This window comes from Passer montanus, unplaced genomic scaffold, assembly GCF_014805655.1.
Source record: "Passer montanus isolate IOZ18808 unplaced genomic scaffold, ASM1480565v1 scaffold53, whole genome shotgun sequence".
NCBI classification, from domain to species: Eukaryota; Metazoa; Chordata; class Aves; order Passeriformes; family Passeridae; genus Passer; species Passer montanus.
The window spans coordinates 8,333,625-8,360,065 of NW_024370263.1; the positions used below are offsets into that span (position 1 = coordinate 8,333,625).

The 26,441-nt window shown below is 47.7% G+C and overlaps 1 protein-coding gene across 5 annotated transcripts in view; it reads left to right on the plus strand.

Annotated features, from left to right (window-relative positions):
* ADGRD1 (adhesion G protein-coupled receptor D1) overlaps positions 1–26,441 on the plus strand; it is a 106,115-nt gene that overhangs the window by 7,083 nt on the left and 72,591 nt on the right. For all 5 annotated transcript variants that reach the window (XM_039724829.1, XM_039724827.1, XM_039724826.1 and 2 more), the window contains 10 exons: positions 1,858–1,980; positions 3,694–3,873; positions 4,954–5,205; positions 8,408–8,472; positions 9,180–9,335; positions 11,128–11,187; positions 12,261–12,378; positions 13,236–13,346; positions 15,032–15,107; positions 18,418–18,559. In XM_039724829.1, coding sequence (XP_039580763.1) covers positions 1,858–1,980; positions 3,694–3,873; positions 4,954–5,205; positions 8,408–8,472; positions 9,180–9,335; positions 11,128–11,187; positions 12,261–12,378; positions 13,236–13,346; positions 15,032–15,107; positions 18,418–18,559 — 1,283 coding nt within the window. The remainder of the gene's footprint in view (positions 1–1,857; positions 1,981–3,693; positions 3,874–4,953; positions 5,206–8,407; positions 8,473–9,179; positions 9,336–11,127; positions 11,188–12,260; positions 12,379–13,235; positions 13,347–15,031; positions 15,108–18,417; positions 18,560–26,441) is intronic.

Genomic DNA, 26,441 nt, shown 5'->3' on the forward strand with positions numbered 1-26,441 from the left:
ATGAGAAGGAAACCTTTCTATATCTGTCCTTATATTAATTTTTTAACATCCACATGTAGGAGATCAAAGGAAGAACAGAAAATGACAAGTCCCAGGCAGAAACCTGGCAGACTGGAAACCAGCCACAGCAGCTTAAAGTCACTTAATTTCAGTAATTGCATTTGTGCTGTGTGGCTGCAATTGAAATGTGACCTCGTGCCCACTCTGCCTTGGGTGTTAGCTCACATCAAACTGTCAGGAAACCCGACCTAGGAGAAGGATGGAAATGGTAAAACTGTCACTTGGGCTGCTCAGATAGCAAGAGTTTTATATTGGAATACTAAACCCACTATTTTTTACTCTCTAACAGTAAAAGTGTGCTGCCAAATGGGAACTCTATTAATGATGAACTTCAAATGACCCTAATTCCTTTCAGTCCTCTCTTATCTGCTTTATAGACCATTTGCACAGTTCTCACATAATAAAGTATGTTCAGTATGAACATTACAGAGAGTGACACCCGTGGCCAAGGAAGTGCTGTGGGAGCAGAAATGTGTTACCTTGTGGGAACTTCCCTGCAGAGGGGAATTTATCATTCAGGTGCCTTCAGAAGAACTTGGAAATGCTGGATTTTCTCCATACACTCGCACATTTTAAAAAGGAACTAAATTTTATCTGTCAGAGGCAGGGCTTGATGGCTTCTTCCTCAAAGGGAGGAGAAGATACCTGAGAACTGATATTTGAATAAGGATTTGGGATGAACTCAGAGAACGCTGAAACATGCGTTCATTCAGAAAAGGAAAATGTTTCCCACTCCTGGAGCTCCCTCGGGGCACCTCTTCCCAACATTTCTCCAGAAGAAATCCTGAGGAAGGTCCTAAACCCAGGGTCCTGAATGCCCCCAGTGCTTGCAGAAATGCCATCCCAAAGAGTGGTGGGAGCAGGAAATCCCCCCAGCAAGTGACATTCTGTCTGCTCGGGAGCAGGCAATCCAATATCCCCTGTTCCCTGAGCGCAGGCATCCAGCCCAGCAGGTTTGCTGCTGATTTCTGCTTGTGTTTCTGGTTGTGATTTCCCAGTGTCTGCACTGTGAATCCAGCCAGGACACAGGGGAAGAGCTCCCCATCATCTCCTGTCAGCTGCCCCCAGAGCTTAGTGAGGCTCCTGCAGCAAACACAGCAGGGTTCTCGCGTTGAGGGGATTCCTGGATGAACCAACAGTGCTTTTCTTTGGGAGGGAACCCAAGGAAATCACAAGCAAATTAGTCATTATTCGTGCTGGATAAAGCAATTGCCTTTCCAAGGACACCCCAGCAAGGAATGTCTGAAAGGAATCTGTTTCTGTCTTTGACTGGGCTTGTCAAGGATCTCTCATTGAGATATTTTTCAGTGAAAACTGCGGTTGGATCACCAGCTTGCCATTTCAAACAAAGAAACATTATTTTGTTACACTTTAATTAGTTAAAGAATTTCTTTACTAGCTCAGCCTAACAGTAAGACACTAGGAAGTGTCTGGCATTCCAAACTCTCAGATTACTTTAAAATAATCATTTTTGGGTGTGTGGTTCTCTCAGTCTCAGTTAACCGCAGAGCTGAGTGGATATGAGTGTGATGTTTACAAACTTGAAATAAATGAGCTGTCTGTGTGGTCTTTAAAAATACAACAAACCACTGACAAATGGAAGCAAACAAAGAAACTGAACACACCGAAACAGACAAACTGGAACAAAAACACCAAAAAGAAAAACAAACACAGAAAGTAACAATGCCATATAGTTGGACCAAGATAAACACCTGAGCTATCGGAGTCTGACAAAAACAGGTTTCCAGGAAGTTTTCCTTTATGTAAATGTTAAACTGGATTTTGCTTTTGCTTTAGATATTGTGGAAGGGATGGTGAACAAAGGAATTTACGTCACTGAAAAGAAAGGAGTCACCTTTCTCTTCTTTGGAAGCTATAGAAATTCTTGCATCAGTAATCCAGAGGCTTGTGGGCCTGAAGGTGAGAAATTCATTCATTGTGGTATTCAAGAATCATTGTTTCCTTCCTCCTTGGAATGAAATCTAAAAATGAGGCTGGACACTTTATTGACTTCTGAGACAATTGGGTGTTGATTGCTGAAGATTTAGTTTTTTCTAACTGCAAGGTAAATTAGAGCTGATCACCAGCTGCTCAGATTCCGTGTGGCCTCTGCAGGAGTGGGCTTAGGCTTTTTGGATTTATCTCTAGAGATAAGAACATTTTAGGTCTCTGGGGTTATGGAATCCATTTGTCCAATTCATAGGTGCTGAAATCCATTCTGTTTCATGTGGAATTCATGTAATATTCTTTCAGTACCTGTAGTGTAAAGTAACAATCAGAATAAATTGTTTTGGAGTACCAGAGCACTCCCAGTATCTCACAAACAAGAACGTTAAAGGCATAAAACACTGAAACATTCAGTAGATAAAATGTGAGGAGAGGAAATCATATAAATAATAAACACTAAGTCACTGGAGCACATATTAATAGAAGGAAAAAAAGGAAAAAGGCAACACCCTTTTCTCTAAAGACGGTGTCTGTTTTTTTCAAATCAAATGCACCTGTGGTGAGGGCAAGGTGGGATTTTATTTCTGCTGCTGCTGCTAAACCACCCCTTGCTGTGTTCGTGTGAAAGTGGTGTCAGGCACCCTCAGCCAGGGAATGCTCTTGGGATCTTCCCAGGTTAAATACTACACCCCATGGAACAAAAACCCCAGTGTTTCTTCTAAGGCTGAGTTTCACAACATTTCAGGACTATTATTTTTACTTGAAAAAACAAATTCTCCTTTTGGTGTGTTGGAACATTCTTCTCAAGCATCTTTAAACAATGGTTTTCTGTGAGCAGCTGTGGCTCATTGCAGTCAAAAGGAACGTTTGTGGCAGGTGCAAGAGAATGTTCTCTTGTTCCTTGGCTGAGCTCCTTTGGAGAAGCTGCCTGTGGCCAGCAGATGTCAAGTGGGAGCGAGGTTTGATCTGCCACTTGTGTGTCAGTGGAGCCTTCTGGGGTCCTTTATCAAAGAAAGCCACCTTATGGAAATTGCATTTATTCACCAACGTGTGGCCTGGAGAGCTGCTCCATTCCACGGGTAACGGTGAAATCTGCTGTGAACAGGATTATTTGTGGATGAAGTTAATCACACGTGCGATTGCAGGACTGTGTCGTATTTTTGGGACAGTTCTTTTATTTTTGTCTACGTGGAGACCTCAGAATCTTTCCTGTGGCTCTGCATGTCCAGTTACCCCTTTATGTGACACCTGGCTCGCAGGAGCTGTTGGTGGATGAAGGGTGAAAACACACACAACAGCTTAGGAAATCCAGCTGTAGCAGGGTGGGCTGGAGCCAGGCAGTGCTGAGGAGCTCCAGAGAGGGCACTGGGTTAAATCTGCCTGTGCTGGGGCCTGGGGAGCACCAAAACACCTGTAGGTGCCCTCTGGAGACCAAAGAACTTTGGTTTTCATGGAGAGAAGCTGCTCAGGACCCTGCTGTGTCCTCACGGTGTGCAAAGCTGAGGGAGGGATTGTTTATCTGGTTTAAACTGTTGGAGCATTGTTGATGTTAGAAATGCTGTCCTGGTCTGTGCCAGCAGATGAGCTGTCCTCTAAAGCATTCCCACTGCCTGTATCCTAGACTTTGGAAATTTTCAATTGCACTTGGTTTTCTCATTCAAGTCTCCTCTCCCTTGCTTTCCTCAGGAGTAACATTTTCCTTCTTCTGGAAGACTCAAGACCAACAGGCCAAGCTTCTCCCTGCCTCTGGTGGAAGAGTAATTTCCAGTGGTTTCAAAATCTGCTCCAATGAAGGTGAAGGCTCCGTGGAATTTTACACCCGTGGGAATGCAATGATGAAATGGAAAGCAAGCTTTAGTCCACCAGGTAAAGTTTCTGTATTTTAAAAAACCTGATTTCTTTGTTGTGTTTTGCTTTATTCCTGCAGACAGAGGTAGTGAGAACAGCACAGCTTCAGGAAGGAGAAGGGGTATATAAAAATAGCTACAGACCTCTGTGCTTGGGCATTCTCTTGGTGTGGGGAGGAGGGGTGGAATAGAAAGGAAAGCAGTGATGTATTGCAGAGCACTTGCCATTGGCCAGCAGCCCTTGGATCCAGCTTGCAGAGGTGTCTGAGTGCAGTCCTTATTGACTGCCGTGGTTCATGAATGTCAGCGTGGGAACACGAGCAAAGAATGCAGAGTAATCCCTGACAGCTCCCAGGGCATCCCAAACCTGCTGAATTCAGCCTTTATTGGGTAACTCTCTCACTGCTCTTTGATGCTTTCGTGGTTCTGTTTCTGTTGAGTGCCAGGTTTCCTATGCCAAGCCATAGCATTAATGAATATTTTGGTATATCACATGTCTCACTGCTTCTGTCTAAACTGTGCCTTGCTGGGGAGCACTAATATCTACTGACTGGAACAAATTCTGGTCTTCCAGTAATGCCAATGGCATTCAATAAATATTTTCTTGCCCTAATTTGGCTGCCTATACGTTGTTAAAATAGGACTCAAGGTAGCAGTTTCATAAACCTTAATGAATCAGTTTGGAAACCTTATTTTAAGAGAAAAACTGCAAATGGCAGAATAATTCTCACGTTGTAGATTATCCAATCCAAGTGAAAATTAATATTGTGTTCTCTGTCTCTCAAGCACAACAAGGAAACGGTGAGAACCGTTGAGTGGTCGATGTGCTTGTTCTCCAGCTCTGGCAGTCTTTGTGCTGTTTGTGCTGGGCTGAGTTTGGGGCAGGAGAGAGGAGAGCTCAGATCCTGGCCAGCAGCGCTCAGCAGGGGGAATTTATGGAGCTGCAGTGAGCCCGGGTTCAGACAAAGCTGAGGGCATCCTGCCAGCCGTGGGCTTCCCCGGGGCACAGAGTAACGGGGCAGCACCAGCAGTCCGTGGATCCCCGTGTGGGGAGCTCGGCCTGGAGCCCTCAGCCCTGCCCGTCTCTGCTGCCTCGCAGGCCCCTTCTGGACGCACGTGCTGTTCACCTGGCGGCCCCGGGAAGGCCTGAAGGTGTACGTGAACGGCACCCTGCGCACCACGGACCCCCAGGGGAAGGTGTTCTACGACTACGGGGACGCGGGGGCCGAGCTGCTGGCGGGCGGCGAGGGCGCGGCCCGGCGCTCCGTCAGCGGCGCCTTCGACGAGTTCGTCATCTGGGAGCGGGCCCTGAGCCCCCGCGAGGTGCAGCAGTACTTCACGGCCGCCGTGGGTGAGTGGGGCCTGCCGTGGGCAGGGGGCTGGCACGGGGGCGGCCGGGCAGGGCTGGGTGCCCCCACACCCTCTGCTGCTGAGCACAGCTCCGAGGCGCCCATGGTGAGGGGCACTGGAACTGGCACAGGGTGAGGGGCACTGGCACAGGGTAAGGGGCACTGGAACTGAGACAGCCTCAGGGTGAGGGGCACTGGCACAGGGTGAGGGACGCTGGCACTGCCTCAGGGTGATGGGCACTGGCACTGGCACAGCCTCAGGGTGAGGGACACTGGCACTGGCACAGCCTCAGGGTGAGGGACACTGGCACTGGCACAGCCTCAGGGTAAGGGGCACTGGAACTGGCACTGCCTCAGGGTGAAAATGCAGTCAGGATCAGATCCAGCCTGTAACCTGTCAGTGGATCTGCACAATCAGCCTCTCACCCCAGGAGAGGCTCTTGCTGCTCAGTGGGAGCAGCAATCAGAAACCATCCCCCCTGGGAATAAAGAAACCTAGAGCGTTCTGCTGCCCTGGGAGCTGGACTTTCATTTGTGCTCACGAGTTCCCGAGAGCTAAAGCAATTGCACCCGTACCTGAGGTGCTTTTAAACCCCTGGGAAACCTCTATCACAGAATTTCTGGTGTGTGCCTGGAAATGAGAATGTCTGTGTTTGTGACTCCCAGGTTGGATTACCCCAATCAAATATGGACAAAATGTATTCCATAAAAAGCTAAAGGATAAGCTCGTTATGTAGGATTGAAGTTACTGAAAAGGAAAACCCTCCACCTATGGGTGTATAATGAAGTTATCTCTTTGATTTGTCCCCAAAAAATTGTAGGAATTTTGCTTACTTTTTTTTTAATGTAAAACAATGTTTCCTATAAAAGTCTTCAAAACTTCTGATCAGGAGAGTACTCATTTGATAGTCATTTGATACAGGAAATAACTTAAAAATCTTTAAAAAGTTTATAATGCCCTGGTCATGGTGCAAAAATGCTTTTGTGTTTGGCTGCTGTATCTTTGACAACAATGGAGGGTTACTATAACAGTGTCCAGCTCAAGCTGCCATTAATCACCCTCAGTGATTAATGCAGCTCCACAAGAATGCTCTGCTCTAAACCCAAGAGCAGCAGATTTCAAATCGCCCCAATTCATCAATATGTGTGCCCTGTTCCCCTGCCAGGGAAGAACGGCTTAAATAAAACCAGGGAGAGCTCTTTTTAACCCCCTGGCCCCCGGGGCCCCCAGCCCTGCCCTGTGTCCCCTCCACGTCCCCTGGGACAGGCCAGGCAAATCCAATCCTGTAATCCTGTTTTTTCCAGGGAATCCAGTCCTGTGCAGGGCTCCCTTCCCTCTGCCCTGGGGGTGTCCAGGCCCCAGATATCCAATCCTGTAATCCTGTTTTTCCAGGGAATCCAGTCCTGTGCAGGGCTCCCTTCCCTCTCCTTCCCTCTGCCCTGGGGGTCTCCGGGCCTCAGACCTGCCTGCTGGGCATCCCTGCTGGGAGCCCCTTCTGAAACCCTGCTCAGGGTGCTGGGCCCCCCAGTTCTGCCGAGCCCAGATGTTTTCAGAGCTGTGCAGAATTCTGCCTGCATCCCACCTTTAATCCCCGCTGATTTTCAGGAGGCTGCACAGCAAACTCCTTGATTTGTACCTTGAGATGTCCCTGCACCTGTGGCTTTACTGCAATTTCCATGGCATTAATTGCTCTGTTGAGGGGTTTTTCTCCTAAATTCCTAGTTCACGGTTTTTCAGTGTCATGTGGAGCTATCAGAATGCTGTGAAAATCAATGTACAGCCTCTTAATTGAAAGTGAAGCTGAATGTGTATTTTCCAGGGGCTTAGGAATCCAAATGTAAAGGGATGCCAGGTATATATATTTTTTTTTAATTAGAAAGAAGGATTCCAAGCCAACATTGTTTTAATGTGGTCAGGTGTTTTGGAGCACTTGGGAAATGTGGCAATTTAATTTTTGGCTTTTCTCTTTAAAATAATATACTGATTGGGTTTTGTAAAATTTCCCACTTAATGTATGAAATTAGAATATTATCAGAGGAAGCAATGGGTATTACAATAATAATCAACATAGGCAGAAAGGTTATGATATCTATTTATTGATTTTGGGGGATTTCTAGGAGGGCTGAAGCACGGTAATGTGCTTTGACATAGGGAAACAGGACAGCCTGGTTTTTAATTGAATGAATGTTCATGTTCCTTTTGGATCTGTGAGAGAATGGGTCCTGTGTATGCAGCTAGATTCCACACCCCTGGCAAAGAATAACTCTTGGTCAGATGTAGATTAGAAGAAAATGTTATTACTCTGTCACAAATGACTTATAAATGGCTTTGCACAGAAAGGAATCAATACTTTTTAAATGGAGCAACTGAAAGCCATCCAGAATCAAGTTTATTCTCTCTGCCTTGACAAATCATTCTGGCATGCTCACATGGTCATGTTCAGTGCACCATTTCTACCCCTGCTTTCATTTGGGGGCTCCTCAGTTTGGCTGCAAGCACTGGGAGTATTTCCACTGGCTTTCAATGTTTTTCAGATACTCAGATCAGAATTTCTGATGGGGAAAGCCTTTCTGAGCTCACCTCTGCGGGTGTGATTTTATTTGGCACTGGGACAATTCAGACTCCAGATGTGAGTCAGCAGCTGGAGATGGGAGCTGGGACCTGGCCCTCGTTTCTCTGGGTCCCAGCAGTCCCAGTCCAGTTGGTCTCACACACAGAAAGAAAACAAGATCTTCCATGAAATTGTCAGAACTGCCCATAGATCATTATTTATTTCTGATAAGACAGAGGATTTAAAAAGCCCCAAACCCTAAAGAATTTCTGCAAATGTTGGGGAAAGAGCTGGAGGAGAAAGATGGGTGTCAGTGTTGTAACTGTACCATTGATCTTTTTAAACCGAGATAAAACACTTGAAATTTCCTGTTTGCAAACAAATATTTAAGTGTGTAATACTTAAACTACTGCAATGCTCATCTGTAGTAAGATGATGGAATAAAACTGATGAGAGAATCAGAAAATTAATTTTTTTAAAACAAGGCTGTGTGGCTACAGCACTGGAAATAAATAAAATCCACAGACCAGCAAATCTGTTGCTTTCAGTTGGAACTGATTCAGCCTGAGGTGGGAATATATATATGAAATTATGTATCTGATATAAAAATCCAGATTTGTTAACACCCTCATTTGTGTTTGTATTTCCCCAGGTGTGCAAGTCCTGCTCTCCTCAACACTTCCCTGGTCTCTGATGACAACCACGACAGCCCCCGTGGTAGGACAGTGCTCAGGACTCCTTTCCACAAAGTTCCTAAATCCCAGTTACAGACCCTGCTCCCTGCTTGATTTTCCTTTATGGCACTCATCTTCATACCTCAATTATAAGTGCCTTTGGACACGCACAGGCAGGAGTTTTAGCCACTATGGGAAGATGGAACACAAAGGAAATTCCCTGTTAAATAAAATACTTACTACATTAAAAAATGAACGAAAGTAGCAACTTCTGAAGTATTACTATTAACTTTGAAAATATAGGGGGCTAAAAACCATATTGATAATGTTCCTTTTCCTTCGGCTCATACAGATAATCTGGTTTATTCTGTGCTGGGTTGTGTCCCTGCTAAGGGCAGTATGGATAATCTGGGATGCCCTGTGCTGATTTCTGTCCCTGCTAAGGGCAGTACAGACAATCTGGGATACTCTGTGCTGATTTCTGTCCTTGCTAAGGGCAGTGTGGATAATTTGGGATACTCTGTGCTGATTTCTGTCCCTGCTAAGGGCAGTATAGATAATTTGGGTTATCCTGTGCTGATTTCTGTCCCTGCTAAGGGCAGTGTGGATAATTTGGGATACCTTGTGCTGATTTCTGTCCCTGCTGAGGACAGTGTAGACAATCTAGGTTATCCTGTGCTGATTTCTGTCCCTGCTAAGGGCAGTACAGACAATCTGGAATACCCTGTGCTGATTTCTGTCCCTTTGCAGCTCCCCACCGACGCGTACCAGCCCATCCTCGCAGCGCTGAGCCAGGACAGGGGCAGCTCCTCCTCGCCCAGCTCCCTGCTGGGGCGCCTGCAGAACGTGTCCTCCAGCCTGCCCCCCAAAGCCCTGCCTGAGCACACTGCCCTGAGCCTGGCCCAGGTGAGTGGGGCTCCCCGGTGGGCCTGGGTGCCCAGTGCAGCTTGGGCAGCCTTTGCTCGCCGCAGGCACCACCTGTGAATGAAGCAGTGGTGCTTTAGGGAGCAGCTGAGCAGAGCAGAGCTGAAATGTCTCACCAGTCCCTGGAGATATTACCTTGTGCCTTTGGAGCCATCCTGGCCAAGGAAGGCACTGAGGGGCTGGGGCTCTTCTCACAAACAAGGACAAGAAATAGCCTCAGGTGGTGCCGGGGAGACTTCAGTTGGATCTCAGGGAAAAATCCTTTCCTGAAGGGGCAGTCAGGCACTGGGACAGCCTGCCCAGGGAAATGGTGGAGCCACTGTCTCCTCTGAAATGGGTTCAAGGAATTTCTTTTATTCAAGCCAATCCACAGAGGGGAAAAGGCAAACAGGTATTTTCTGCAGTCTGACCGTGTCCCACCAACATCAAGTTTATAACATGGGGTGCTGGGATGTGATGGGCCTCTAATTCCCTGATTTCAGCAGGCTGAAGCCATTATTGCAGTAATCAGCTCTGGCCTCGCTGCTGATTGTTCCCCTAAGCCTGAGGGTAATTCCACAGTGACAAGGGCGCTTTACTCAGACAAAAAATACAAATAAACCTTCTGAAAACCACAGGGACAGCAACTGAGAGACTGTATTAAAAGCTTAGCATTTGCAAACTCTAAAGCTTGGATTTCACGGATCACAGTTTAGTATGTAGCAAAAGCCCTTCTAAAAAGCTTTAATACGTTGTTTCCTTTGTTTTCCTGAAATATTTCTATGGGCTCTGCGTGTCAGATGCAGCAGCTCCTGCCAGACCCATACCTGTTTCCCACATCATGCAGTTGCTGTCTGGGTGCTCGTTCCTGCAGTCTGATGCTGCTTTGTGTGCCATGACAGCGATTTGCAGACAGAAATGTGGGACATGATTATCTTTAGCAGAGCTATTTTGGGACGTAAATACAAGAGAGTCCCGATCATGCACACCGACCCTGTCATTTGCCTGATTGATGGGGAGGCTTTGTATTGTCTGCAGCTAATTCTCTGAGAGACAGGCGCTGAGCAGGCATGTGATTTTCTGCGGAGTTATCGCTGCCTGATTGTCCTACGCCTCACAGCACCAGGAAATTTGATTTAAGTGATGTGCAATAAACTTTCTGATTACTGACACACGTTATAATGAATCGCTTCTGACAAATCTGACTTGGGTTTGTTATGTGGTGTCTCCCACATTTCACCGTGCAACTTTACTATATTCATTCTCTGAAGGCTTTTTAATGGATGAGTTTAAGCTGGAAATGTGGGGTTTTTCTTTTGGTTTGGAGTGCAGTTTTCTGTGTTCCCTTTTCCCTTCCATGTCAGCAGGACTGCCCAGCCCTGGCCGTGTTTGGGCAGAGCCTGCAGTGCCCAGCCAGGCTGGACGGGGCGTGGGGCAGCCTGGGGCTCTGGGAGCGTCCCTGCCACGCACAGGGGCTGGATCGAGATGGTTTCCAAGGTCCCTTCCAAGCCTCTGTGATTCTACAGATGCCATGTGAGTTTAGGTAAAACAGGAGAATGAGTTCATTCAGCCTCAGCCCCGGCGTTAGCTCACCTGGACTGCCAGTACAATAACTGTTACTTTGGGAATTCACCACACTGAATGTGCTGAGCAGGTAGAGGTGGATCTGTGACTGCAGTGGAAGGGCTTGTCATCTTAACATGAACCTGAGAAAAATCCTGGCAGAGGTCTGCCCTGGGTCCTTGCCAGGAGACGTAGCTGATTAATAAATAATTGAGTTTTATTTGTCTTCCAGGCATTTTTAAAAGCTATTGAAGACTTCCTGTTACTGTCTGACTGGATTGATGGACCAGAGGTAAGACAGATGGGCTTAGATTTGTGATTTCCTCAGTTGCACAAATTCACATGATGATGACAGACACTGTTACTTCACTTGCTGGGACTTTTTGGCACTGTGACTTATTTTATTATCTGGCACTGATGAAATACCTGCAGGGTGAATCCAGAAGTTTCCTGGGTTTTTTTCTTGAATCTTAAGAAAACACAGATTTCAGAAGAAAGAGCTTTTAAACTGAGAGAAGGAGAACCTAAAGCACAGGGAGGTCTCATTGAAGCCTAAAATGCTTTTGAGACAAAAAGATGTCTAATTGATTTAAGTTCTTAGTGTGAAATCCTTGATCATCTCTGGTGTAAATGGATTTCAGATAAAATAGGTTTCCTTTTCACTGAAACATGCATTAACTCTGAGACTTTATGAATCAGGTTTCAACCAGGAGGGTTAAAGTTGCTTTTATACCGAGGAGCATTTGAATAAAGATGAAAGAAAGGCCAAACTGTCTCAGCTGGTGTTCCAAGAAAGACCTGATACCAATCTTTAGATATTGTCAAAGACGTTCTGCCCAGTTCCTGGCCTCATTCTCTGAGGGCTCTGAGTGCAGCTGGCTGTGGGGCTGTGGAGCAGCACTCCCTGGGCTGTGCTAAAGCAGCACTTGGGAATTACACCCTGCACGGCCTCGCTCTGTGGGACACCTTCTGCAGGGAGGGTGGGACCCCCGGGCTGGGCAGGGGCTCCAGGGCCCCCTGGGCTTCCTGCTCACCCCATGTCTCTCTGTCTGTCCCTGGGCTGTGCTCAGTCCCTGCTGACCCCTGTGTCTGTCTGTCCCTGGGCTGTGCTCAGTCCCTGTGTCTGTCTGTCCCTCTGCTGTGCTCGTCCCTACTCACCCCGTGTCTGTCTGTCCCTGGGCTTGGCTCAGTCCCTGCTCGGCTCTGTGTCTGTCTGTCCCTGCTCACCCCATGTCCTTCTGTCTGTCCCTGGGCTGTGCTCAGTCCCTGCTCAGCCCTGTGTGTGTCTGTCTGTCCTTGGGCTGTGCTCAGTCTGTGTCTGTCTGTCCCCGCTCACCCCGTGTCCATCTGTCTGTCCATCCGCAGGGCCTGGCCATGCTCAGCAGCCTGATCCACACCATCGACACGGTGCTGTCTCACCTGTCCCTCCACCTGGAGGGGAGCTCGCTGCCGCTGACCCTCGAGGGCTCCTCGGCCGTGGCAGGTGGGGCTGCACAGCTGCTCCCCCTTCCCAGAGCTCCTCACCCCTCTGCCAGGGCCAAACTGGTTTTATTGGGGCAGGTGATGGCTCTGGCTGTTCTTGGGCTTCCCTGGGGTTAGCTGGGGAGGAATTCACAATTAGAGTTGTGTGTCAAGGGCTCAGTAATGCCATGGTAATGAAGGGCCTAGAGCTCATTTGCAACCCCTGAGGTTTGGGTGCCAGGAATTCACAATTAGAGTTGTGTGTCAAGGGCTCAGTACTGCCATGCTAATTGAGTTAAAGAGCCTAGAGCTCATTTACAGCCCCTGAGGTTTGGGCGCCTCAAAACCTCAATCTTTGCAAGGGTTTTCCAAGAGACTGAAAATGATGGGAATAGTTTTGACCTTTTTGGAGAATTTTATTATGCTGCAGGTCAGCATCTTAGCACCTTAACTTCATCTGCATCTGTGGATGCTGCAGGCATCAGAGGTGTTTAATCTGTCCTGGCTGCCTCTGTGCCTGGCTGAGACCCCTGTGAGGGGTAATAACCTGAGCAGTCCCTGCAGCACCCTTCACACCTCTCCCACACGGGGTCTCAGATGCAGGAGTGGTGCTGCAGTGCAGGAGTGCTGCAGGTCTGCTCTGCTGCCCTGGGGCTGGGCTCTGAGCCTGCCCGGGGATCCACGGAGCAGTAAAAGTGCACAAACCTGCTGTGCCACAGAGCAGAGCAACAAGGCAGTCTGGGGCTGGGGGAGTCACACGCTGCCTGCAAAGGTCGGGGGTCAAACAGGAGTGTTTCAGTAGCTGCAGTCGCTCTCAGGGCGGGCTGGTTAAGCAGTCAGAGGTGATTTGCTGATGTTCCTGTCTGGGTTATCACACAGATTACGCTGTGGTCAAAATGCATCCTCAGAGCCTGAATGTGTCCCACTATCGATTCCCATCCCGAGGGCAGAGCTATATTTCCATCCCCAGTGAAGCTTTCCATGGAAGAGGTAAGGAAAGGATTAAAGAGAGAAGTGGACTCGTGTGCACAGGGTATCTGAAAATGATTTTGCTTTAGAGCAGGTTTTGGTTCACTTTATTTTTCCAGGTAACTGATTTGATCCCTGTGGATTGCACTGAGTCTGAGGGAGCAGCAGTGATCCTGTCAGGCTAACGAGCAATTAATGTGGTGGAGTTTTCATACTAATTGGATTAATATTGAATAATGGGGCTGAGCAACAGAGACTGAAGCCATTAAATTCTGACATATTTTTACATCAGAGAAGCCATAATTTCATAATTATTCTTTTTAATTATCTGAACTGGTTATTTTTAAGAAATTCTAGGATGTCAGGTCAGGTATTACCTATCCCTTCATGCAAAATTGGTCTTTTGTCTAAAATTAAACTATAAAATGTTTAATTTTATGACAGGTTTAAGCAATAGCAGCTACAGGAACAGAATGAAGATGTAGACTGCACTCATGGCAAAAAGGCAGACTCAGAAATCCATACCTGTGCAAAAATTTTAAAAACCCCAGAAAGAAGCATGGCTAAAATCTGCACCTTTAGTCAAGACTATAAAAATGCAATGTCAAGTTAATTATCTGTGCTTTACTCAGAGGTTGAAGGAACCCATTTACAAAAGCACCTGCTTCCATTCTCAAACCTTTGAAAATCTGACTTAGGTGCCCTAAATTCCAGCCCACAGAATTGACTCACCCAGAGGCTTTTCTGCAGTCACCTGTGCAGAGGGATGGTCGATCCCTCTTTCACAAAGTGCAAAGTTAGCTGAAAATAACCTGCAGTGAGAAATTCTCTGATAATTACTGAACTGTCTGCCTGATTTGTGGCGACAGCTTTGTTTCTTTGCACTGGCAGGGGCTCTGGCTGGAGACTGCAAGTCCTCCCAGGTTTGAATAACTATAATTGCAAACCAACTTGTAATGCCAAAAATAGCATGTGAGAGGAGATTTTTCCTTTCCCACTTCTACAGTTCCTCACCATACAGATTCTCTTTGATTTTCCAGAACATTGTCATGCTTTGTATCCTGAAATGATCCAGGGCATTCAATGTTTTACTCTTTTCCAGCTGAAGCTCACTTCTGAGCAATTTCAGCCTTCAGGCCACACTTCTACACTGTCCAGAAAAGCTAACCTAAAAAATCTGTTATTTCACCTTAAGCAGCTGGCTCTATAAATACTTGGAACCTGACAAAAGGGATAGTAAAAGCCATCTGTGTGGCTCCTTCTGAGGACACACACGTGTGCCTCTTCCCTCAGGTGCTGGGGAAGTCACCTGCAACGTGGGCAGCACACAGCCCTGGGACTGGTGGCCAGGCTGGAGTTTCCCCAGCTGCCAGCCAGTGCTGGGGGTGCCCTGAGACCCTGGGGGCTCCCAGGGGGGCTCTGCTGTGTCCTGACCCCTCCTGCTGCTGGGGGTGTTGTCATTGACCGTGGATGCATTAGCAGCTGAGTTTGGAGTGCAGCTGTGCAGCACAGGCATCCCTGTTCCTGCTGAGGTGCCTGTGCTGTGCAGAGTTCACACCCTGTCACTGGGCAGAGCACGCAGAGCCCTGCCAAAGCCAGGTGTGCAGGGCTGTGCAGCTCAGGGCTCTCAGTGAGCAGAGCTGCAGCCCTGGCAGGGTTCTGTGCTGGCCCTGCTGCTCTGAGCAAGGACCCCGTTCTCTCCACAGCCTGCATCACCATCGTGGGCCTGCTTTACCACAGCATGCATCACTTCTTCAGCAACATCGACCCCCTGCACACCAGGTGAGTGCCTGGGCCCTGCAGCAGGTAGCAGCCTGTTTATTCTGTGTGCTACACCTGGGCACAGGTGTGTCCTGTCCTTATCAGCTGTGACAAATGACAAGCCATAACCCTGTAGTGCTGAGGGCGTGTGGTCATTAACCAGGCAGGGATTAAAGTTTACACTGCATGTTTTATTTTAGGTGGCAATAAAATAGATTCCATAGCAACATGTTTGTCTTTTTGTCTTCTCCTTCCACTCATCAGATCTGGTACCACAATGTCATAATTTAATCTGTCTCATAAAAGGAAATTGTGTTTTTTCTCCTAGCACTTATGAAGATAAAGCTTGCACTTAAATGAAACAAGTAAGGAAACATCACATCCCTCTTTAGACAAAATCTGAATCCTATTCCTAGAAAGCCATAAGGTAATTTTATAACAGGAGACCAGGCAATTGTTCAAAGACCTTCTGCTTCACGTACCACACCGGTGAAATCGTGAGCAGATAAGATACAGTGAATGCAGAGCTGTAGAACCTCTGCAGTGCAGCTCCCGGGGGTTTGCAAGGCCACTCGTGCAAACTCTTACCTGGTCCTCTGAGCAAGTGCAGGACTGCTTTCATTCCACTTGGGCTGTGCGGATCAGCTCCCACTGTCTGTCTGTCTGTCTGTCTGTCCCACTGGACTTGTTGCTGCCAGCAGGAAAGGAGCAGCATCCCAGCCCCAGGGATTGCCAGGGACAGCCAGGCATTGCCAGAGAGTGCCAGGGGCTGCCAGGGATTGCCAGGGAGTGCCAGGGACTGCGAGGAGCTGCCCCTCTCCCTGCCCTCACTCCCTGGTGCCCATGGGGGTGCAGAGCCCTGCCTGGCTGCCCCAGGTCTCAGTGCAGGCTGCTCACCCCCAGTGATCCCTCAGCCATTCCTCAGTGGCATTGCCCAGCCCGTTCAGGCTGTGCTGTGCCATGCCATGCCATGCCATGCCGCCCTGCCCTGCTCTCTCAGGAGGACACTCAGCTCACACAGGTGGCTCCAAGGCAGCTCTGCCTCCACTCTGCAATATTTTGTACTCACAGGAAGAAATTGAGGCAATAACTTATGAGAGCCTATGTTTTCCAAAGAGGAGGATCAATGCAATTTATTAAGGTAATGAGACGTAATCTCAATTTTTCAAAGGGAGAAAGAATTTAAATGATCCTGGCTCAGGTCAGAGTTTATTGAATATGCTGCATATCAAAGCTCTGTGTTCTAAAGCACTGTCCCAGGTCTGGGGCTCTGGCAAGCAAATGGAACAGATCTGTAATCTTTGAGTGCATTCCCTGAAATCTGTGGCACAGGACAACCTGGGCATCCATTCCTGTTCCCCTGAGCTGGCTTTGATTTCAGCACTCATCTGGAGAATGAAGGGTCTGCCCTGTCACTGTGTTAAAAAAACCACAAAGTCTTGGGAGAAGAAATGTTTCCTAGATTTCTACAATTAATTCAAACTGCTTGAAATGTTTGCAGTATGTTAAGCACTACAAGATCAGGTCCTTAAAACTGTGGATGCAGGTCTGCCCAAACCAGCATCCAGAAAGGTAATAATTCAGGGAATGCTGCCTTAGCAATTCTTCCTCTGGAGCCAAAGCCCAGGTACTCAAGGATGTTTTAAAAATAAGTATGCACTTCTCTTCTGCTTGCTTTTCTTTTCTGTGCTCTACTGTTATAACTTTTTTGCTTACTTTTCAGTAGAATAATTTTTTTTCTCAGAGTAGTTTGTTTTAGAGAGTTTCTTTTGTGTTCCTTCTACCACTGGGCTTCTTAAATACCTGTAATTTGAAACCCAACCTTTTTCTTTTTTTGTGGTGGAAAACCAAAACCAAACCTCCTGGAGCTTTGTGCTGTACAGGCACAGAACTATTTTCAGACCCCATAAATACCAGTTTCTAAGGGGAGCACTTTTGATGCTTTCCCCAGAGAAGATGAAGCACAGCAATGTCCCGAGCCCGTTCTGCTGCTGCTCACAGGCAGTTTGTGTAAACGTGGGCCTGACACCCAGGGCCAGGGTGAGGAGAGGCTGTGCAGGCACAGGAGCACCCTGCCCTGCTTGTGGTGAAGTGTCACACTCCAGAATTCACCAAGGTCTCTAAAGGTAAAACAAGCAGGTGTGGAAAAAGCGTCCACGCTCTTAATCTGTGTAGGACAAACCCCAAAGTGTTGGAGAATGAGTTTAACTTCACAGGTCCTTATCTAAACTTCAATTTGTTGCATCAGAGTAGCAAATTCTGCCTTTGGATGAACAAGTTCTGTTGCCATGCTGGTTTCTGGGAGCAGAAGTAATCTCTGATCCTGATGTGTTTTTAAGGTCAGAGCTGAGGGGTTGTGCTAAATGAGTTCTGTTCTGTGGCCCTGCCAAGGAGCTGAGTGCAGTTATTTCAACATCCCACGTGAGGTTTTTGGGGCTTTTTCTGAAATAAAAATAAGAAACCACTGCAGACAGGTGGTGGGTGTAAACAAGGTGGTTTTTCATTTGTTTCAAACTGGCCCTTTCCAGATGGGCTATGTTTGGGAGCCCAGGCTGCTGGTTAATTCACCCAGGCTCGGATTTCTCGTGGTAAAATCCATTCATCCACCTGCTCAAGGGACAGATGACAGCAGGCATTTAATCCTGCAGTTTGTTACTCAGAGTGTAAAAAATTATACCCTGAAACCAAATGGATCTCAGTTACTCCTAAATGTGTGAAAATGCCAAACTCATAATTTTACCTTAAAATAAGGGTTCTTATGTACTGCAAAATCGCTTCCCACTGGAATAAATTAATTGCCAGGACTAATCAGCTATTTAGTCCAGTTCAGCTGTGTGTATTGTGACCTGTCTTTCCCTCTAACAAATCTAACTGGATATCATGTATTTGTTAAGGTAAAGCTATAAATAACTTCTAAATACATTCCTATGCTTATTCTGTGCATTTTGTCTGTGTCCCACGCACTGATTTATCTGTTTGGTCAGCCAGCCTGAAAGCCCCTGCAAGTTTCCTACTCACTTTCAGGGAGTTGTTTAGATCCCTCCATAGGATTCTCCCCAGTTCCCTCCATCACTTTCAGCAAGGCTTGTAAACCTTTGCAGGCAGGAGCAGAGTGAAGGAGGAGCTTTGATGTCAGCCCCCAGGTGTCCAGGGCTTTCCCTGTCCTTTACATGTCCATGGCCTCCAGTCCTGGAGGACCCTTTGGGGCCAGACCTGGCTGCCCTGGAGGAGCTCCTTGGCTTGAAGGGAACAAGGAGGTCCTGCGTTCCTTTGCTGCTATGTATGAACTAAAAACCGGTTATCTTCCTTAACATATGTCCTTCTTTCCAAGGATTGCTGAAGCTGCTGCCCACAAAGGCTCCATGATCTCAGCCAGCAGTTATCTCATCTCTATCAAGGTGGAGCCTCTGCCCCAGCTGTCCCCCAACCTGTCGGGCTCTCCCCTCATCACCATCCAGCTCACCCACACCCTGGTAAGTGAGTGGAGCTGCTGCTCTGGGCTGGCACAGCTTCCCTCCTGGGACCCTTTCTTTGTACTTCTCCCATGATTTTTGTGGGCACTTTAGTAGCAATTCAGTTCCATTTGTGGCTACCACATTCTGTTTTCCCCACCATTATGGCTTCTCTTTCCATCCCTGCAAAAGGCTGAAGAGTGCTGTGCCCAGGGCAGCTGGAGGCCCCTGGGTGTGCTCTGGGGTGGAGTGCTGCTTTCCCACTGCAGTGCTCAATAACAAGGATTCCCTTGTGGGTTTGCTTTTTGATCTTGGTCCGCACTGAGATAACGGAGGGGCTTTGATGGTTTGATGTCAGTGGAATGGAGAGGAGTTCAGACTCTGAGGTGCTGGAGGAGGCAGTGCAGCATCTCTGCCCCACTTACAGCCGTGAACGGGAGCGGCAAGGAGAGATTTAAATTCTTAAACAGTTCCTAGAATACATCTCTTAGATGTTCTTCTGAATATTTTATCATATTTTTCTTTCAAAGCTATTTTCAAGCCGGTTTATCTTCTTTCTGTTGGGCTCTTGGTAAAGCTGGCTGAGCTGCAGAAGCAGGGAGGATCCCCGAGGCCCAGGAGTGAAGTGTGTTGTTCTGCTGACAGTTTTCCAAACTGAGAACTCCCAAATGTCCCCAGAGGCCTCTTAGAGGTGGGCACTTGTGAAGATCTGCACGGATCATTTCCAAAAAGCACTTTGCTGTATTTACCCAGGTTCCTCCCCGAGGTGCAGTGGTGATGATTTCCTGGCAGGCTCTCAGACAAACCTGTGGGTTTTCCTTGCTGGGCCACAGGAATGCTGCATTTGTCAGGCACCCTTCTTTGCAAGGCAGCAGGGCCCCCGAGGGTGGGGTGGCCACGGCTGGTTCCTCTGTGGCAGAGATGGGGGCTGGCACTCGGGCTCCTCCTCACCCCTCTGTGCTTTCATTCTGGGTCCCTCACAGAGCTCTTTGGCTGATGGGCAGTGCCATCACAATGCTCGCAGAATTTGCCAGGAGGACTGCTTGCCTCTGCCACCTCTGGCTGTTAATTGATGGTTGAGTTTAACATCAGGAATGGGTGAACAGGTGATTCCTGGTGGGCTGCACTGGCCCGGACCTGCTCTCCTGTACACTGCTGTGAATCCCACGGGACCATTCTGGACAATATGAATCTAGACAACTGTAAATTTACTGAGGGAAATGACTTCAGCAAGTTTAGAGAAGTAAATCCAAGTGAATTTACTTCAGCAGGCTGGGAGGTGGCTCTGTGTGCCTGGAAGCTTTCAGCTGCCAGCAGCACAGATCCCTCCTGATGTCACTTCACTCTGGAGGGTTTCCTTTGGCTGAGAAGGGCTCCTCATGGAATAAAGGTAGAATTTAAAATGTAAAAGAAATTCTGGCTGCAAGATCATTGTGTTAAAGTAGGTGCTTTAAAGAGTAACAGTCAAGTTATTTATCCAAGGTTGTGATTGAATGATGTGTTTAAACTGAGAGCATAAAACTGGCTTGGAAACCTGTTTTATCCATTAAAACACTGCAGTAATGGCAGAAACATTTGAAGTGGATACCATTTCATTCTTATAGCTGTTTGTTTGTTCCACATGATGTTCTCAGTTTAGCAGAGGAAAGTGTAATAAGAAAAAGTAAAAAATACCAAGTCCAAACAAATAGTTTTTCTTTATTAAAAGTTTCAGTCTGACTTCTTAATTCCTCTCCTTCTAATGTGTGTAGGAAAAATGCCAATCACTGAGCAACAGAAAACAAGAGGAAGTTGGAATAAACCAAGTCTATTTTAGGAAATAGTTACAAAGAGAATGCCTGTGAACTGAATATCACCTCGTGAAACAAAACTTCACAGAGCATTTATCATCCCACAGCTTAGCTCGCGGTGAGTTAAATCCCCCTCAGGCAGGGTTTTCTCTGAAATGTCCGCAGTTCTCACACAGCTCCGAGGAGCTGGTGAGGTCAGGAAATTTCCCTCTCGTTTTAAAACACCAGGTGTTCCAAACTGGGGCTAATGTCTAATTAATCAGGGAAGGATACAGGGAATGTCTGTCAGTGATGTGTCAGTGCTGCCCTTGGCAGGGAGCAGCGAGGGGCAGAGCTGGGGCTGTGGGGCTGAGAAGGCACCTGAGCTGATAAAAAACCTGTTAATTCAGGTTAATTCGGGTTAATTTGGGTCAATTCATGGACCAGGGAGAGCAGGCTGGGCTCTGCCAGGGTATTGGCTGTAATTGCAACACAGTCTCTGTGAACACTGAATATATTTAATTTCTCTTTTTCATCAGCAAAATTTTGCCTGAATTAAGCCCTCTAAGAGATAATTTAATACTATATTAATTATTGATTAATTAATTATCTATTAATTAATTATTAATACAATTTAATACAGTACATTGCAATGGTCAGTTGATATTCAGGAACACTTCAGGGACAGACAGAACTTTTTTGACAGATTTAAAAAGTGGAGGTGCTCTGCTCTTCACCAGCTCGGATGAACTACTGTGTCCAGCAGAACAGAGCACAGAAATTCACAGAAATTCACAGAAATTCACAGAAATCCCAAACACCTCCAGGGCGTGGGGGAGGATGTGGAGACTGAGGGTGGTTTGAGGCTGGAGACAGCTCAGTCTTGACCTGTCCAGATGTTTTGTAGTGAGGCAACAGTACATTTTGTAAAACGATTATCTGAAAAAAAAAAATCGGTTTCCAGCAAGATGTTTTTCATAGCAGGAACAACTAGAGAAGAACTAACATTTCACTTCTGTGATCCAAGAAATTACAGCACAGGGTAGAAATTTAGAAGAGATGAATGTCAGGGCTGAAATGCAGCACCCTGTGCTCTGGAAAAAGTCAGAAGAGGCAGCAGAGGAGGAAATTGTGTCAAGCAGCACCAGTATTTTGTAAAACCCATATGGCTGCACAGCACAGCTTGACTTGTGCCCATGCTGAAGTTACAGTTTGACACTCCTGGGGACAAAGTGAGCTGTAAATTCTTGTGTTTCAGGCAACTTTCAGCTGGTAGGAGCAGCAGCAGGGTGAAAATCCAGGCACATTTAGTACAAAGAGGGCACAGAAGTGCCAGGGACAGGTGGGGGGACAGGAGGGCAGCAGTCACAGCCTGGGTGCTGCTCAGAGCTCTGTGGGTCCTCACTCCTGACTGGCACTCCAGAGAAAATTGCCTCACACCTGGAAGAAAACTCCTTTTACACTCATTTTTACCACTTTGAGATTTCTCCAGGGCTTTATTTTCTTGTTGCTCTTTCCAGAAGAGGAACATGTGCAGCTGCAGTTTTGGAGAGTTATGAGCTCCTGGCTGCTGCACCCTCTGTGAGAATCCTCTCATGAAGATTAGATGCAAATTGGGAATTCTTAATGCAGCTGTTTTTCCCTCAAATATAGTTTGGGGCAGTGCCACTTGAAAGAATTGTTTGGTTCTGGGAAAAAGGCATGTTTTACTGAGATACTGCAAGTCAGGACTAATTTCGCATTGTTCCACTCAGTCCTTTGCCCAGCGTGGTCCATTTCAACAAACACAGTGCTTGGGGAACTGAGAGGTGCTCATCCTTCCTGCCATGCTCCTGCACTGAATCGTTAAACAGCTGCTCCTCTCCTTTTTGTGAGGAGCTGCCTGTGCTCTCCCTCTTTGGGCAGTGAGTGCTTCCCATCAGGACCCTGCTGGGACCCTGCCCTTCCCCACTGAGGCTTCAGCAGCTCCTCTTGATCATCAGCCCCTTCCTCTGCCAGCCTCTCCTCTCCATTATCATCAGCCCCTTCCTTTAGCATCTCCTCCTCTCCATTATCATCAGTCCTTTCTTCTGTCAGCTTCTCTCCATTACCATCATCTCCTTCCTTCAGCAGCTTCTCTCGGTTATATCTCCTTCCTTCAACATATTTTCCTCTCCATTATTATCAGCTCCTTCCTTCATCAGTTTCTCCTCTGGATTACCAGCTCCTTCCTTCCTTTATCATCTTCTCCTCTCCATGATCATCAGCTCCTTCCTTCAGCAGCTGCTGCTCCTAGTCCCTCCCCTGCTCTCCCAGTCCCTCTCCTGCTCCCAGTCCCTGTCCTGCTCTGTTCCTGGCTCTCCCAGTCCCTCTCCTGTTCCTGGCTGTCTTGCAGGAGCTGCAGGAGCACCTCAGCATTCCTGGCTGCAGCCGTGCAGGCTCCACAGACCTTCTGCACAAACTCAGCCTGCTTCACAACACCGCTCCTCACTTGTTCCTTCTCACTGAGCTTAAAATGAGGCAATGGGAGTTTTGCCCGAAAACTCACCAAAGCTCATCCTTTCCTCTCTCTTTTTCCTGGTCAGGCCACACCCCAAGGTTTGTTTAACATCATTACTGATAAGAAAATAAAATAAGGGAAGAAGCAATTCCCGTTCATACACAAATATTAGTGCTGCCCTGAGAGAGGCAAATCAATGTGGAGCCAATTAATTTTTATGGCCAGTTAAGTGTTGGCTAATTTGTATATTGATTGATGAAAAAACAATGAATCTTGCCCACATCTGCAGAACAAAGGTATAATTTTTCAGTGGATGGACTTTGACAGAGAAAACATGACTAAAATACAATTGAAACTGTGACTCTTGCAGAATGTACCACAATTAGGCAAAGAGAAAAAATACTAATCAAGCTCATGATTTTCAGGTGCTTTGTTAGACAAGTTAAATCCTTGCTATGAGGAGCACAGGAACTGCAGTGGCTCAGAGAGGGCAGAGCACTCACGGTTCAGAGGCAGCAGAGGAGGAGAGGGCACCTTGGGGTTTGTCCCCAGGAGCTGGGGCTGCGCTGGGGCTGCTGGGTGTGACAGTGACGGCCAGCGAGGGCTGGGCTGCTGTTCTAGCAGATGGCAGCTTCTGAGGAGGGGTTACCCCTTTCTGAAAGAAAAACAGGAGTGCATCCTTCCCTGCTGCAGAGGCAGCGCGGGCTGGCTCAGAGCACGGTCCTGCAGGACAGGGAGGAGCTGAGCCAGCGCTGCACTGCTGCCAGCGCTGCATTGGTGACAGCTCTACACTGCTGCCAGCTCTGCACTGCTGCCAGCTCTGCACCGCTGCCAGTGCTGCATTGGTGACAGCGCTGCACTGCTGCCAGCGCTGCATTGGTGACAGCTCTACACTGCTGCCAGCTCTGCACTGCTGCCAGCTCTGCACCGCTGCCAGTGCTGCATTGGTGACAGCGCTGCACTGCTGCCAGCGCTGCATTGGTGACAGCTCTACACTGCTGCCAGCTCTGCACTGCTGCCAGCTCTGCACCGCTGCCAGTGCTGCATTGGTGACAGCGCTGCACTGCTGCCAGCGCTGCATTGGTGACAGCTCTACACTGCTGCCAGCTCTGCACTGCTGCCAGTGCTGCATTGGTGACAGCGCTGCACTGCTGCCAGCGCCGCACTGCTGCCAGTGCTGCTTTGCTGCCAGCTGAGGTTTGGAGTTTTGCTGGAGCTGCTCAGGGGAGGGAGGCAGAGGCTGTGCAGAGCAGCAGAGCTGGCCATGGGTGGGTGCCAAGGGGGGAGTCAGGGGCTGGCACACACAGCCCAGAGCTGCCCCATGCCCACGGGGCTGGCACACACAGCCCCAGGCTGAGCTCTGCCATGCCCACAGGGCACTGCAGCCACCTCTCCCTTGCATGAATGCATGAACTGATTGCTCAAGGAGATAGCTAATTAATAAACCTGCAAGGAAAAAAATATCCTGTGGCACTTTAGATGGGTTCACAGCAAGCTGTGGGTGAGTTATCCTGCTCCCTGTCAGCTTTTTCTACAGCAGAGTTCTTATTTGCCTGAGGATGTTTTAAATAATTTCAATAGCAAGAACTCCAGGAGCCAGTACTGTCTGTATTCCTCATTGCTTGTTTCTGTCTGCTATGATAATTGACATCAAATACAGCCTGAATAGCCAGCAAAAGAAGAAGTTTGGAGAAAGCACCAGACACACCAGGGAATTCAGTTTTCCTGAGTGATTTTGTAATTATTCAGCTACACTGGTGAAATCTCACTGATTCCCATTTGTCATTCGGGATGCCAATTCTACCCTCAAAAAGCTTTGGAATTTCAGATTTGGGAGAAAGCTTTTTTGTTTGTTTCTTTGTAGTTTTTCCACCTTGACCTAAAAATAAGTTTTCTTGATTTTTGCATATGGCAGACATATGGAAATTTTTTAGGAGTATTACTTAAAGGCCCTCAGAACTGGATTGATTTTTCTTTATCAAGAAAGTCAGCTTTGCAATGTAATGCTATTAATTTGCGCTCCAAGTAATTAAAAAGCTAGAACAGTATTGAATTTTTCTTCTAACCTCTGATTTCTCAGTTTCACCTTCTATGTAATGGCTGTTTCGTGAGTCACACAAAACTTTTCCCCTAGATTTATTCAGTGTTGAAGTCCTGATTTCCATTGATTTTGATACGTGAAACCCTTTGTATTGACATGATCTATTTTCCAGTCAAATGCTTTTGTTTGTTCTTGCTCAGGCTGAAAGCATCATTGTAGAAATGGGCTCAAGCTTTATGGGCCAGGTTCTCGTGTGCAGTCAGCCAGCAGAGCTCCCAGGGGTGAATGAAATGGTGCCACTTTGGACTGACAGGACCTTCCCAGGTTATTGCACAGCCACCACGCTTCCAAAATGCCCAAAACTTCCCAAAATGGGACTGCTGCACGCCTGGAGAGGCGGGCAGTGAACGTGCACCGAGGTGAGGGCATTACTGCAGAGAGGCACACCAAAGCTCCGGAGCTCTGGCTGTCGGAGTGAAGCTGTTGGATGAGTGCTAGAGCACAGGGAGGAGGCTGAAATGTTCCCTTTCTTGGTGCTGCTGCAGAGCTGAGTCCTCCTGAGCTGTCACCAAGGAGCTGTGACAGCTCCACGTGTTTCTCCTTGGCAGGGCGCTGGGCTCGATGTAAATTCTCTGAGGAGCAGGAATGTTTACATTGAAAATCCGCCAGCAGTTAGACAGAGTGTTACTGGGGCAGAGGAGGCGTGGGAGGAGGAGGAAACATCCAGGGAATAATCCAGTGTAGCTCAAGAAAATCCAGCACCAGCCCTGCCTCTGCTTCAGCCTGGCAGGGCTTTGCTCTGGGAGCAGCTGCCAGGGCGACAAAAACCAGAGTTCAGATGCTCTGGGGACTGAGCCCCTGCAAAGTGCTGGCAGCTTGGCCTCCCAGAGCCTGGCTTGGTAAGGCTGGGCTCACCCTGCACCCTGGGCAGGGCTTTGCTAAATACCTTCCTAAAACCTGGCTTGGTAAGGCTGGGCTCGCTCTGCACCCTGGGCAGGCTTTGCTGAGCCAGGCTCAGGGGTGCTGGCCCTGGGCAGGAGCCAGCACAGCCCCAGGGCTGTGTGTGACAGGGACAGTCCTGCCCCTCCACTGCTGGCATTTCCCACCTCCAAACAGGGGGTCCCCTGCTTTAGTTCCTGTTGTGGCTCCTCTTTAGGGCTGAAAAGCACAGGGATCAAAAGCAGCCTGGGACTTTCCTGCCTTAGTTCCTGTTGTAATTTCTCTTCAGGGCTGAGATGCACAGGGATCAAAAGCAGCCTGGGAGAGGCAGCTGGGGATAGAGTGGGATGTTGTGTGCAAATAGTTCAGGATCAAATCCCACAAAATCCTCTGAAGGCAGCGTGGAGGGAACAAGCTCCTCCAAACTGTGCTATTAAAACTGATCACTTGTTTTAGGGAACAAGTAACCTTACACTTATTTAACCACCTTGAAGTACGTGATGTCACTTTAAATCATGTATTTCACAGTGAAACACACAGACATCAGACCCAAATATGTCCTGTGAACATAAAACCTGAGGAATGATAGAAGAATTTCCCATGAAAAATTTATAAAGAATTTGCAGAGACTTAGTGCTTTATTGTGGTAAATTCTGTACCCAAGGGAACAAAAGC